Genomic DNA, 15,484 nt, shown 5'->3' on the forward strand with positions numbered 1-15,484 from the left:
TTTTCAAATCAAGGAACAGCACATACTATTTCAGCTCAACAGATTTCACTCCTCAGGGTAAAAACTCATCTCAGAAGCCCATTTCCTTCAGAATATGTAAGTATTTCTTAATAAAGTACTGTACAAGTATCAATCATTTGCACATGAAGCTGTTGACCCTGTCACTTCTATTGCCAGTGATCAGCATGCAACTTTGAGATTATGAAAACAGTTCCCCTCTTTTTAATGCCACAGAAATCTGAGATCCCAGCAACACTGACACACAGAAAGGTTGAGGTTAGAAGAGACCTCTGGAAGGCATCTGGTCCAAACCCTCTGCTCAAACAGGGCCACCTACAGCCAGCTGCCTAGGACCATGCCCAGGTGCCTTTTGAATATCTCCAATGTGGGAGACTCCACAATATCTCAGCTCATCCTGGGCCAGTGATCAGTCACACTCAGAATGAAAAATGTCTCTGCAACAGTTTGGTCCAGTTCCCACCTCTGCAACTCATTTCCAGCTTTATATATTCCACCAACCAAATGTCATGTAGCTACAAGCCAACCAGATATGCATGAACAGAAAGCAAATTACATTAAATTACATTCAGAATTAAGTTGAACAGTTATGTAATAACAAAAGCTGGTTCCAAATTCCTACAGGGAGAGAGAAAAAGAAGAGCAAAAGCAAGAAAGCTTGAGGGTCAAGATAAAGATAATTTAATACATGAAAGAGATGAAAAATAATGAACAAACCAAAACTAAGTGAAGCAATCAGTCATCACCTCCAAGCAAGAACCATTTCTGAAGACACCCTCCAACCCCACTTGTCACTGCTGAGCATGACATTGTACGGCACAGAACGCTCCTTTGGCCAGCCCAGCTCAGCTCTACTGGCTGGGTCCCCTCCAAACTCCTACCTGCCACCTACTCAGGGCTGGGGTGTTGAGAAAAAGAGAAAGCCTTGACACTGTGCAAGCAGAGCTCAGCAGCAGCCCAAACACACAGCCCCATAGGGACTGCTATGAAAAAAGATAACTTCATCCCTGCCAGACTCAGTACAGTTCATCCAGAGATTAGCATAAAAGTTCTAATGCATATCAGGAACCAGTTAAAGAGAAGACATTATTCATAAAGTTTCACATTATGCAGACTTGAAGTAGATTTAATTAAAATAACTATATTAACAGAAAGGCACAAGAAGGTATCTAAAAATGTACCGATATCGGAAAAAGAGGTACTTGTCAATACCCATACAGAAAATAAGGTCAGACAAGACAAACCAACTGAACTGGAGCACAGTGATAAAAAGTGATAAAGGAAAAACAAGTAATTCAAAAAGCAACATCTGAATGCTGTCACACTATGTAAGAACATCATTAACACATTTCTTATACATTTTTAGGCAATGTCATGCCCTGTCTTTTCCCTCAGCATTTTATACAGCATTACAAAGTGAATCAGTCAAAGAAAAGATACTGAACATTTTGACCTTGCTTTTTCTTTTTTTTTTAAGCTCAGCTTTCTATACAATTATTTAAAATGGCATTTAAAGTCATTGTCCTGGTTACGGCTGAAATGAAGTTAATTTTCTTCCTAGTAGCTAGTATAGTACCGTGTTTTAGATTCAGGATGAGAATAATGGTGATAACACACTTATGCTTTAGCTGTTTTATGCTAAAGTCATATACCAAGTTATTTATGCTAATTCAAGGACTTTTCAACTCATTCTGCCCTGCCAGCGAGGGGGCTGGGGGTGTACAAAGAGCTGGGAGGGGACACGGCTGGGACAGCCGACCCAAACTGACCAAAGGGATGTTCTATACCATATAATGTCACACTGAACAACAAAACTCAGGGGAGGTGGCTGTGGGGCAGCACAGCCACTCGGGGACTGGCTGGGCATTGGGTGGTGAGCAATTCTGTCGTGCATCACTTGTTTTTAATATTATTTTAATAATAAATAATAACAGTAATGATAATTTCCCTTCCTTTTCTGTCCTATTAAACTGTCTTTACGTCAACCCAGAATTTTTACCCTTTTTCCACTCCTCTCCCTCATCCAGCTGAGAGGGAATGAGTGAATGGCTGTGTGGTGTTTATCTGCCTGCTGGGTTAAACCACAACAGTCATTAAAATTGTAAGAGAAAATGATGCAAGTTAATACCCAATTATTACAGGTTCCCACTCCACATCCATTTGGACCGTGGTCAAAATGTGAATGTCGTATTCCTGCTTAAGCAAAAAGAAAATGGTCAAAAACGCTTTACTGACTCAGAGAAAGTAAGAGTCAACCTTTCAAGTAAAAACATTAAGTTGCAAGCAAAATTCTTCCTTTGCATCAGAAGTTGGAAAAGAAATTACAAAGGATGTAATAGTAAACAAAAAATGCCATCAGCCATAGTTTGAATGAATGTGGCCGAGCCTATGGAACACCACAAGGGAGAGCCCAGGGAAAGCAAATTTCAACTTCTCTTTCTCTATGGAAGACCGATCTGATGAAAACACTGCTTCTTATTCTACTTCTGCTATCTAAAGCTGTAGATCTTACTTACTAATTTCTTACTAATCAATATATTGTGCCCATCCCAATTTGCAGTGTGTGTTCAATAATGAAAACACAGTGAACAAAAAAGTAATTGTTTTCAGTTGTGGTTTATTTTTTTTAGTTTTGTTGTGTTGGGCTTTTGTTTTCAGAGTACTGTTAATCAACAAACATCAGGGAAGTGATCTATGAGCTCTGAAACAGATGGTTCTTCGAAGACATAACCGCGTATCCAGCACAACAAACAAAATGCTGCCATCAAAGGAATAAATAAAAATTTTTAAAAATCCCCAAATTACCCAAAATGCTTCACATATATCACAGAAAGGGAAATAAACAGGAAATCATCATGATAAAAAAGTTGTTAATATAATTACTATAATTAAGAACCTATGAAGTCAGCATATTTAAAAGCAAAAAGAGCTGCTGGAAGAAAAGGTGACAGACTCAAAATTCATACAAAACTATAAGTAGTTTCATATACACTAATAGCCTATGCTTACTGATCCAGAGGCGGACTGAATTATTAGTCAGAAAAATTAAATTCTTATGCATAATTAAAAGCATTTCTGAGTAGAAGTGCCACAAGCAGGAACCTTCACACTGTAATGAGTTGCTGTGGTCAAAGGATCAATACTTCAGCCCTTTAATGTGTGAGGAGGGCACTGATGAAGAGTAAAGGACTCCACCTATTTACTATAAACACAATGGGAATATTGCTCCCATCTCTACCTTGTTCAGTTGAAGATGGATGCTGATATACTGCGTTCAAAGAAAAGTTGTGATAATAATGGAAGAGCTGGGAAAAAAACCCCAAAACTTCCCACTACCAAAGAAGCAAACAAAACAAAACAACGAAACAAACAACTCCCCCAAAAACAACCCAAAAAACCCACCAAACAAAACAAAACAAAAACAAACAAACAAAAAAAAAGAGCAGAAAACTTCCCAAAGTCAAGTTTAAGTGGCCCCTGCTGAATGGCTGACTGTTGAAGCAAACTTTGACGACGATCTCTGTAGTACAGCAGACAAAAGGCATATTTTGTCTCAAAATTAGATAAATTCAGTCTAGGAGAGTAACATATTTTTAAAAAATAAACAGTGAATTATTAGCCACTAGAACTATCAAGGATTACTCTGGATTCACAAGTCAACCTTAACCATTCAAAAATTGTAAAGTACCTCCTGTAGGATACACTGCAGGTAAAAAAATATTAAATTTTGGGAAGCAATCTGATCTGTCTTATACAGAATATCCAGTACTGTGACCATGTTACTTTGCGTCTATGACTTACTGAAGTCCCACTGTGATGCATCTCTGCTCACACACTTCCCACCGCCCAATGTCCCCACTTCTCTGAACCCTTAAGGCTGGGGAATTGAATCTCATCTTCCAGGTGGTAACTCATTCCTACTGATTGCAAGAAACATAGGAGAAAAGAATCTCTGAGATTAGAGCTAAGAGCACCTGAAAACTCATCATACCCTGAACTACAAGTCAGCACAGCCCTTTCCAAGTGCAAACTCCCCATCAATGTCTCCAATTTAGATATTCTCCCAACTCCTTTGCTCATTCTCCTAACCCCTATTCATTGGAGATTTTTTTTTGATCATTTCAAACCAAGGGGGCCTTTTAGATGGAGGTGCTATTCTACAAGGATAATGATGGAGTGCACTTCATCACCTCCCTGGACTAATTCTCTCTCCTGCACCCCCTTCTCGTCTTTTGAGGGGGTGGGAAGATGGTGCTGTGTGTGCAGTAGTTGTTTGGATTTGTGGTTTGATTTTTTTTGCTTAGTGGGGCTTTTTCTTTGCCTTTTTGTTGTTGAGTTTTTGGTTGTTTGTTGTTTTTTTTTTAAAAGGAGGAAGAAGCCAATTCACCTCTCAGCACTCCTAAGTAAACTTACTTACACTATCTCACTTTAAACTTCTTCTCAAGGTCCACTTAAAAGAACTCCACTAATTTTCCGTATATGAGAAACTCAGCTGTCTCAGTGACAGGACAAATTATTTCATGATAATGACCATGGTTTTTTGCAGTCCCTTACATATATTAAATATCAACACTTCCATGAAATACAGAAATGTGCATCTGTTATAGGAATGGAAAACCGATATAATAAAATACTTGGCTATAGAACTAGGCTTCGAAGAAAGTGTTGAATTAGAGAATAAAAGAGTGATCACATGACCAATGCAGCCTCAAAACAGGGGAAAAAATTAAGAAAAAGGTGCAAGCCAAAAGCCAGCTTTTATGTATGAAGCATTTTTCAGATCAAAGTTAGAGGAAAGAGTTCTCTGAGGAATAAGTTTTCAGGCTCTACAATGATAATTTTTCATTGTACATTTCCACTTGAAAATTGGATGGGATCCTGAGGCAAAACTAGTTGCAAGCTGGTTGAACAGATGTTTCATTCCCAAACCCAGTGCATGGGACACAGGAAATCAGCTGATTTGACCAACTGCTTCAAACGCGTCTTGAGTATCTTTCATGGTCAACAAGCTAACAGAATCCTACTACAAAGGTCTGCCTGGCCACCAACCCCAATCATCCTGCCATCGAGATCTTCTTTCTGCTACTCCTACTCATTGTAACAGAGTAGAGAAACTGTATTACAATCCTGAATGGGAATAAGCAAATTAAAACAAATAATGTGTTTCAAAATAAATATGAAGTGGAGGCTATCCATCCTCTCCCTTCACTATTCATCTGGAATAAACGAGAAATAATTTTGGAACGCCCAAGATACATTAACAGCACAAGTTTCAAGTGGTCACTAGTGGTGATCATACGTGAAGACAATATTTCCTTCTCATTAGTCAACAGTCAGTCCCTGGCTACCTCAGCCCAGGGTCAGGTCTGGCTGTTGAGATCTCAGGGTGAGTGTCAGTCTTTCCTGATAAGCATGAAGCACTCAGTGCAACTATGTGATTAAAATGATCAAAACACCCAAAAAGGACTGACACTGCTGAACAGACTTCAGAGGCAGCTGGTGGAAATAGTGATAAGACATGCCGGTCTAGCATGACAGACAGATCAAAGAATAAATTTGGTGCTGATAAAGCTTTGATTTTACCTAGATTTCAATGAATAGCAATTTTTTTTTTTACCAAATTCTGACATAGGTTCAGGTTATATGAGTTCTAATAAATTTACATTAATATTGTGGAAGGACTAAAACAATATTCACAGAAGGGAAAAATGACACCTCATTGAATGAGATGCATAAATACCTCTGGAAAATGAGCAAAATCCAGGACAGAGAAGAGGAAGACATAAAAAAACCCACAAAACACGTCCTATCATCTTTTCATTTCAGATGAAGCTGAACTTGATTTCAAGTGAAGATGACTCAAGATCTTCTAATAAAGAAATATCTATGAAATCTCATCTCTTTTTTGTGCTTGGCAGTAAAGATACATAAGAAAGCATGAGTACAACTTTATGTTAGAAATATCCCTATAAGTAGGTTTCACTGGGCAAAAAGAAACTGCAGGTCTGGTAATATATGTTATGGACATGGAGGCACGTTCTTTCAATAACAGGCTTTCAGCCAGATGGAGATTATGACAGAGTTTATCATTTATATTATTACAGTGCCTAGAAACCAAATGCATAGGCCCAGAATGCTTCTCTGTGGAGTATCCAATTCAGAATGCAAAAGCCTGGTACTAAACACAAGCCTGCGGCACAGTGAATTTTAAGATGAGCACAAGTACAATAAATAAATACACAGTCCACAAATATCTTAAAAAGAATACAGAGATTTTGGAGTTCCATCAAAAACTCATTTATCCACAGAGCTAACTCCTCTAACTGAATAAAAATCTTTTCTTATGCTGGCAGTCATAAAAACAAGAGATAGGCAGAGGAAGGTAGGATTACGAATTTATCTTTAAAAAGTGTAAAATAAAAAAGTGTAAAAATTGTCTTGAGGCTTTCTTCTCGATGCTATATTCAACTGCACTGCACCTCAGGCTGGAAATTCTTCAAATATAGCTGCTTACCTTTGTGACAGCTTTTGAGGAAAAGGTAATTTCATCAATAAAAGTGACAATATCATCTGGATCAAGTCTGTCCAAGTACTTTGAACACATATCATATGCATGTAGCCACTCATCCATGGTTTCTGGTGGTTTTTTAATGAGATGGTGATCGCCATTCCAAAACATTTTTTGTAGCCAGACAGTATAAACAGAGCTTGGTGACAGCATGCTGCCATCTTTATTAGGAATTCTAGGAGCCAGTTTGGAAATAGACAGGATATTTTGACTTGTAAGAACGGGCTGCAGTGTTTCCAGAGGGTTTTCATTTTCATCTGTTAGCTTTTTGTAATTCAAACCTATTGACAGAAAGAGGCAAACCAAATAAAATTTATGCATAGTTAAATCTACGCAAACTCAACTTTTATGTGCAATACAATCAGTACTACACCAGCATGTGCAGAACTAGGAATGCTCCACTCCTCTTTTTAGTCATATTTACTGACAGACTGGGGAGGAAGACAGGTTTGTACATAGGTAACACTGGGATTCTATGATGTCCTGATGCATGTGACATTTCTTCATCCCCAGAACATATTTTAACATTACATCTTGATACAAAAGCAGATTCTCAAAGAAGCAAGACTATACATATAGATACATATATATACACACACATATAGAGAGAGTATGCAGAACTGTGCTACTACTTTTTTAATATAACACTAGAAAACCTCCTGCACCTCAAGACATAAGTCTTCATTAATTAAAAAAGGTGTGTTCTGATCATGTAACAATTGGCACTTACTACTTATCTCAGCAAAAATGCAAGGCACTAACCACGGGTAATTTAAGTAAGGTCAACTAGTGCAAGGACATATAGATCCATTTACATGAATATCTATATAATATAAGAGTCCTGTTACTGCTTTGGTTCCTACAGGAAGAAAACTCTTGAAAATTATTCTAGCAACAGAGTATTTCTAGCAACTATACTATTTTATTTTCTATGCATATAATTCATAAGACAACCAACTTCCATTGCAATGTTTTCCTTCATACACTGAGGGCCTGTAAGCTCTACAAAAACTTTGATGCTGTTCTTTGCCTACTATGTATAAACTGCTGAACAATGAGACTTTAAATCGACATTGCAATACAATAGACTTAATTTTTTACCATACAAAGTTACTAATTTATTTCTGATATATGGTCCTAGGACTTTTGTTTGAGCAACATCTGAAAATAACTTTGAAGGCAAACAGTAACTTCTTGACAGATTTTTCAGTAAGAACTGAAGGTAATCCCTCTTCCCCACCGCAAAAAAAACAACAAACCCCTTTTTTTCTTCCTGTAGTACATTGATTTCCCCAACATTAGACACTTCTAAGATTCAGCTGGACAGGATGCTAGGTCATCTTGTCTAGATTGTGCTTTTGTCAAGAAAGGTTGGACCAGATGATCCTTGAGGTCCCTTCCAACCTGGTATGCTACGATTCTATGACTTCACTTGCTCAATCTCTTCAAATTCTGCAGCAAAGTTAGTGAGGTTCCAGTATTGAAAAATTAATTAATCCCCACAGCAGGTAATCCCACATAGTGCGTATTTTTCATTCTGAAACTGGATTTGGAGCTATTCAACTGAAATTCAAGATAGTGCTAAAACTTGACTAACAAGCAAACTGAAATCAGTATTCAAAATTTACTAGTGCTTTCCAGCAGCTTACTTTTATAGGCATTGTTTGATAACATAGGAGGACAAATAGTGGTGTAGTTCTGCAAAAGCCAAATGTAACAGCAAGGATAAAATACAAAATAAAATCAGTCTTTTTAAAACAAACAAACAAAATGCATAAATTTCCTGATACATTATGTAATTTAGACTTCTGAAAAGTAAACTGTCTTAAGTTCTTTGAGAATATTCATGTAAAACTTGTGGTGTTAAAAATTAAGCTCCAGGAGAGGTCTGCATTTTTTCTTAAAAAATTCACTGTGAATCACTGCCAATAATTTTAACTTTCATCACTAACAGACACTTGTTTTTAAATATTTTTTGCTTGCTGTGATAAATGAAATTTCCAGTAATAGAAAGACAAGGAACTTACTCCTTCCTGTATGACTAACCTACTAAATTACTTGCATTCATCTGATATGCTCACTGGAAAAAAAAAATACCTGAAGAGCACCTAGACAAGCATAATCACGTCAACACTCACATAACAGAATAATAAGTACCATTAATGAAGAAAAGAAAGGGGAACTCTCCTACCTGGTGCAACTGCTTTGAATTTTTTCAAGAGTCGGATGTGAGTTTCAGGTTTAACAGTGTGCTTCACCACTTCCGAGCAACCACAATTTTCAAGGAGAGTAAAATAATAAAGCAACCGCTGGTGATCTGTGCCTTCAATACTTGAGTAAACATATTTAACCATGTGTTCATATAAGGTTTCAGGATTGGTTTTCAAAGTCTCAAAGAGACTCAGGCTTTGTGCTCTTTCTTCTATTTCCAGAGTTGATAACCTGCGTTTAGAAAGAATAATTTGGGAGACAGAACAATATTTTACTTTGTTTAAAGTTCGACTTATCTTAAGATATTTTGAAAGAAGGTTATTCATAAATATTTAGATAGTTGTTATTCTCCATAAACAAAAGCTAAGGAGCTCTTTTATTTCCTGATGTTGTTATCTGTTGACTTGGACATGCAGATTAAGGATCATGAATACTTAAGTGGGATTCAAAGCACCATTTCACATCTCTAAGTATAGCTATATGTAAAAGTAGACATATGTCCAGACTGTGTGAACAAGAAGCCTTTTAAGAAGAAAAAAGAAAAAAAAAGAGACAAATAAAAAAACTTGTGGCTGAATGATGCCAGAAAGACCTATTGCTCAATTAGATGTTCTCCCAACCTATTATATTCTATTTTCTGTAGTTGATGAACACCTGCACGTGCTTTGAGAAATATTATCACTCAAAACTGGCTCTTGCTCACTAGTTAATCTATTTGACACTATTATTCATGCTTAGCATATTTCATTTGACAGTTTTATCAAGTTGCTTCTCAAATTGTGATCCATGAAAACTTATGAAAATATCAGCAAGTCTCGGGTTGACCTCAACCAATCTCACTGCTTCAAGTGAATCTTTTTCCTGACCTTTATGAAAAGAATACATTAGCCCATTCACAGCATGAATTCAGACACCTCCAGCTGACTACATAAAAGACAGCTGAATGCAATCACTCCTTTTTTTCCTCAGTTAGGAGAAAAGAGGTGCATATCAAGGAATCTCATCTTAACCTTATACCTTTCTCAACTGACAGTTTTACCTGAAGTCTGAGAAAATAAGTAACCCACAGATGACAACCACCTTGACTCTCCCCAGACTCCAATCATAAGCCATGTTAGGTAGTACATTTCATTTGAAAATCTGATGTCTCCTAATCCATTTGATTTTCTTCTGACTTTAAAATTGATTAAATTAGAATTTCAACATCACTTTTTCCTGACTATAAATGCCACATGTAAGTAAGTGTTTCTCTTTGATATCCATGTAAAATGTCTCAGTTTCATTCCTAAACATGATTTTCATACAGTAAATACCACAAACACAACCATGCCTCGGTTAAAAAGTTATTCTCCAATTTCTGAGGGAGAATAAGTTATTTTTGAGTTGTTTTTACATCTAGAACCTACCCCAGTTAGGTTGTTAACCTTGTAAGCATTATTTTAATTCTCTAAATTCTTGTTATTCGTTAAGTGTTGTACCACATTAATGGAAATCAGTACGATGCTAATGGAAATAAAGCATCATTCACTCTTAATATCAGACAAACGAGACATTTGGAACTGATGTGTTTCAAGACTGTGATCTGAATACATTTTTATGGCTACACTCAAAGTTCAAACTAAAGGCTGGATGGACATGAAATTATATTGACAGTATCTAGAGATTTGCCCACTGTTTTCGGGGCAGGGCTAGTGGTAGATAGGAAGGGTTCATTATCCTGTTCAGAGAGATTCTGGAATAATAGATTCTGTGCCAGACAAACATAAATCTTTATGTAGCTGAAATAATGAAATGCATTTTATAGCTTTTTGGTAATCAAATGTGATCAAATTCTTCAAAAGAAACATTAAAACTTCCATTAAATTAAAAAAAAATTCTAAACGCTTTTCATCAGACTCAAATTTACAGCATGGCAGAAAATCACGTTTATTTTCCATCAAGTAGTCAAAGAAATAGTTAATGCAAACTATGTAAGTGCTTCATTTGAGCTTCTCCCTACATAAAGTGGCTTATAGAAATACTGCATATTTGGTTAAAGAGATTAAGTCTTAGAATAAACTTCTTTCAGTTCAGAATGAATGCATAACGACGCATGCATTATTAATGCCATAATCCCAAGACTAAAATATACTGTAATGGCCATATGCTGTCAATCAACTTTAAAATGAGATTATGATACAACAAAAACATGCTCAGCAGCATATTACGCTATTATACATCAATTTTCAAGACTTTTTTGAATTTCATTAGAGAAAAGGTTGTTACTTTGTACTTCAGTGATTTCAGAATTCTATGAATACTAACTCAGGGAGGACAAGAACAAAGAGAGAAAACTGTTGCAAAATACCTTAGGTAATACTGTAGTCACAGAGAAGTCAGCTGGCTCTTTCACATTCACCCTAGTGCTGCCATGTTTACACCCTGTCTATTTTGTTTAAAGCACTAAATAATTTAAAGCATCAAAATTTAGAGGGAATGACTTCTCTGTTTTTGGGAGAAAGAAAATAATATCTCAGAATGTTATTTCATCTTCTCAGATCTTGCATCAAGATCTATCAGGCTTTGGCTTTTTATGCCTCATGTTTTATAAAACATGTTAATCCTTTTTAATAGTTAATGTTAAGAGAGGTACAAATACTGCTGCAAGCTAAAGCTGCTTTCACAATTTAAAATTTGAAACAAACTAGACTAATCTGATCATGTCTGTCAGAACAGCAGATAAGAGCTGCTGTATTACACAGGGGGCTCTACATCACTGTCGTCCAAATGCACTACTCAGGCAAGTAGCTTAGCCTTTCATCAAATGAGTTTATTCATCTTTCAGTGGGCAAAACATACTTGTCCGACTGACGAGGTGTTAAAGTTTATTTTAAAAAAAGCCAAAAAATATTCCTGGAACCAACTCTGGAATAAAAAAGCAAAGCATCCCTCTCCCCATACCGCCAGTGCCAGGTCTGGTCTGCCATAATCTTGTAGGCTAGAACAGTTCCAAGCATACACTGTAAAAAAGGGTTCCTATAAGAAACTGAGATGAACAGCTGAATAATATGAATGGGAAGCTTCAATGTATTTATCCCCTCTGCTATTATGTAGAAGAAAGATCAATAAATAGCAAAACTTTTTGATTTTTTAAAAATAAATAATTATATAAAAATGATCAAGCTTCAGGACACAATCCAAGGGATTGTAAAAATACCAACAAGGTAAGTTGTTAACAGAAGAGAGCACTAAGCATTCAAAGCCACGGAAACCTAAACACTGAAATAAAGTCCCGAGATACTTATAAGAAAAAATAAGGCACATATGGACTTTTATCCTTGCTTGTAACACCTATTTTTGTGGCTGATTACAAAAGCATCACATGGAGATGACAAAAATTCCCAAACTATCACAGCACAATAAATGTGAAATCACAAACTGAACTCTACCCCGAATACTCTTCGATTTTCTCATAGGTTAGCACGTAATTCTGTGTAACAGAATCCTATGTGTATTTGCAGGGAAGACAACATACCCACTGTCGGTGAATAAAAATTCCAGATGGGTCATATAAACTTCCCAAAGTGGAACATTGTATCGCTGAGCCAAAGAAACAGCAATCTTGTAGACATTTTCTTCAAGTGTTCTTACAGACGAGACATGAAAGAGAAAAAGGGAAAAGATACACTAAGCCCCTAGAGACAAGACATGAAAATAAATATCTGCATTAGAAGAGTAATGATTTATTTTTAATTTTTCTTTCATAGACTAAGAAGCTAGAATCACAGCTAAATAAAAATACACAAAGTGTGTCTTCTTGCACTGGTTTATACTCAGTGCTGCATTTGGGGGGAAAAAAAATCCAATCACAGAAAGATTCCAACGCCAAGCACCTGCTTCACATACACTTTGGTTCTCAGTGGCAGCTTCTGCTTAACTTTTGTGGTAAAGCAAAACCCACAGGTTTCATTTCATTTAAATTACAAAGTGATAAAGGATTTAACATGTCACAATTAGCAACTGGGATGTGGGTCCTTCTTCCTAGAAGTTCACAGACAGAAACACTCTCAGTATTTGCAGACTAAAAGAAGATGTGAAAGTGTCACGCTCCACTCTGTAAATGACCAAGAAATATTAAAAGCTATTTTTCTGTTATAGTGTGTGCTTTTAACAGAACAACAGATGGAAGTGCTGAAAGCCTGAAGTTAACTTCATATTATTTTTTACTAATCCACTAAAGCTAGTACGGCTCAAATAGATACACACATGGCTGTTTGGGGTTTTTTCCCATGCTGGTATAGATGCAATACGAAACTATTAAAGCTGATGTTGAGTTTGGGGAGTTTTGGGTTTTGCTTGTGGTTTGGTTGCGTTCTGGGGTTGTTTTTTCTTCAGAATAATTCCAAGAAAAATACCATCTCTTTATAATTACATCCTAATAGATCTGTCAGAAACAACTTTTTAAAAAAATGTATTTAATGTGAATACTGTTGACCATATTGGTTTAGATTGTTTTAGATTCTTTAACTAAAGAAGTCATGTGGGACTTTTCTTAGTCTTACACGTGAACTATTAAAAATACAATTGCAACTGTCAGCAAATTAGTTTACAAAATTATAATCTACATCACTCTTTTATAGACTCATGTTAGAAACAGTTTACTCCATAAACTTAAATGGTTTTACCATATTGTTTAACACCTTCCTTAGACTCATTACATTGTTTTCTACAATACTGAGGTGGTGAGGCAGAGACTTTGAGAAGAGTAATTTATAGTTTATTATATTTTCTATACTATCATCACAATCCATGTATGACAATAAAGGGAAAGCAGAACACTCTCCCTGCCCCGGATTAGAGACCATATCCTCCCAGTTCTGTTTTGTTTTGTTCGTTTTGGTTTGGTTTTTTTTAAAATCATTTACAAACACAGATAAATACCATATCTTGATTTATGCTAAACAATGCTTACAGCTGGAGTCTATGATTTTCTCTCTGCCCTTGGTGAAGAGCTGACACATCCATACACCTTAATTTTGATTTCTAGATGCTCAACCTAACATATCATTACATTCCACTGTGACAGTTGCTACAGATATTACAGAATTAAAACAAGATCTAAGATACAGAGCACAAAACCAATATGTCAAGAGAAAACATAATGCTGAAAATTTTCACAACTAGCTATAGTTAGAACAACCTTTGCGTTATAACTATTGTCCTAATAGTAAAAACCAACCAACAAACCACAAACCACAAAAACAACAGACCACAAACAGAAAAACAACAAACAAAAAAAGCTACAAAAAAACCCCAAAAAATCTCCAACTCCCTTGTAAGGAGTCTCAGTAATAACAAACCTTTAAAAATATTAGGTACTTTAAACTGAGTAACACGTGTGCAAATTAAAGGAGGCAGAACATAAGCATTAAAATCTTTTAATTTTAGTGTTTATGTTCTAAAAAATAGATTTTGATACAAATAGAAGTATTTCGCAAAATACATTTAAGGAAAAACAAGCAAAAACCACAACCCCCTCCCCAGTATCCTGTCTCTTCCATTCCAAGAGCCACAGCACCTTCCCTCTGATTTTCCAGCACAGCAAGGCTTCCTGCACCAAACCTCTTGAAACTAGACTCAATACTGCAAGGCAAACAGAACACTTTTTAACCCAGCCAGCAATGATGTATGTATGTATAAGATGACGATGATCTAAACTTTTTCAAAACTACACAGTAAGAATTACCTAATCTTTGGAGGCAGATGCTCTATTCTATTTTTTGGCATTAAGGAGAAGTACCATGACAACATTGATTGTAAATTTCAGATTAGTAGTAACAGTTTGTGCAGGTTGTCATTCAGTACATAAAAGCAGATCTTTTTTTAACCAAGGATACACACAGCTGTTGCCAAATCACGACACATGTAAACTTTATTCCTTCGCCTTTTCCAGAAATCCTTGATGTACTGTCAGCAAGGGGATTATCAGTTACAGTGAAAGTGAAGATTGTGTAAGAACTGCACAGTGAGTAGGCCACTGGCTAAGGAGGAGGTAAGAGAGGATCAATTCACATAGAGAATATATTGACAGAAAAAAAATATGATCTTTAGGAATGATCTAATAACCCTCAACATAAAAATAAATAGTATATCAACTTCCGAAATGGACTGAATAGTTCAGACATGAATGATGGAGCTACTGGAGAGAGTTCAGTGAAGGGCCACAGAGATGATGAAGGGATTGGAGCACCTCTCCTATGAGGAAAGGCTGAGGGAGCTAGGACTGTTCAGCCTGGAGAAGAGAAGGCTTGAGGGATCAAATCGATGTATATGAATACCTGAAGGGAGGGTGCAAAGAGGACAGACCCAGGCTCTTTTCAGTGACAGAACCAGAGGCAATGGGTACAAACTGAAACATAGGAGGTTCCTTCAGAAAATCAGGAAACACTTTGCACTGTGAGGGCGACCAAGCACTTGCACAAGTTGCCCAGGAGGCTGTGGAGTCTGCATCCTTGGGGTATTCAAAAGCCATCCAGAGACAATCCTGGGCAATTGGCTCAACGTGGCCCCACCTGAGCAGAGGGGTTGGATCGTATCATCTCCAGAGGTCCCTTCCAACCTAAACCATTCTGTGATTCATTGAAAAAGGAAGATTATAAGAATGCTCTACTTGCACAATAACTCCATCATACAAATCAAGAGTGCCTC

General features: G+C 36.6%; 1 protein-coding gene across 1 annotated transcript in view; it reads right to left on the reverse strand.

Annotated features, from left to right (window-relative positions):
* LOC104545266 (neuroblastoma-amplified sequence-like) overlaps window positions 1–15,484 on the reverse strand; it is a gene marked incomplete at its 5' end in the record, with an annotated part of 98,753 nt that overhangs the window by 51,874 nt on the left and 31,395 nt on the right. The window contains 3 exons of the mRNA XM_010190360.1: window positions 6,533–6,867; window positions 8,778–9,028; window positions 12,312–12,422. Coding sequence (XP_010188662.1) covers window positions 6,533–6,867; window positions 8,778–9,028; window positions 12,312–12,422 — 697 coding nt within the window. The remainder of the gene's footprint in view (window positions 1–6,532; window positions 6,868–8,777; window positions 9,029–12,311; window positions 12,423–15,484) is intronic.

This window comes from Mesitornis unicolor, unplaced genomic scaffold (assembly GCF_000695765.1).
Source record: "Mesitornis unicolor isolate BGI_N332 unplaced genomic scaffold, ASM69576v1 scaffold3258, whole genome shotgun sequence".
NCBI classification, from domain to species: domain Eukaryota; kingdom Metazoa; phylum Chordata; class Aves; order Mesitornithiformes; family Mesitornithidae; genus Mesitornis; species Mesitornis unicolor.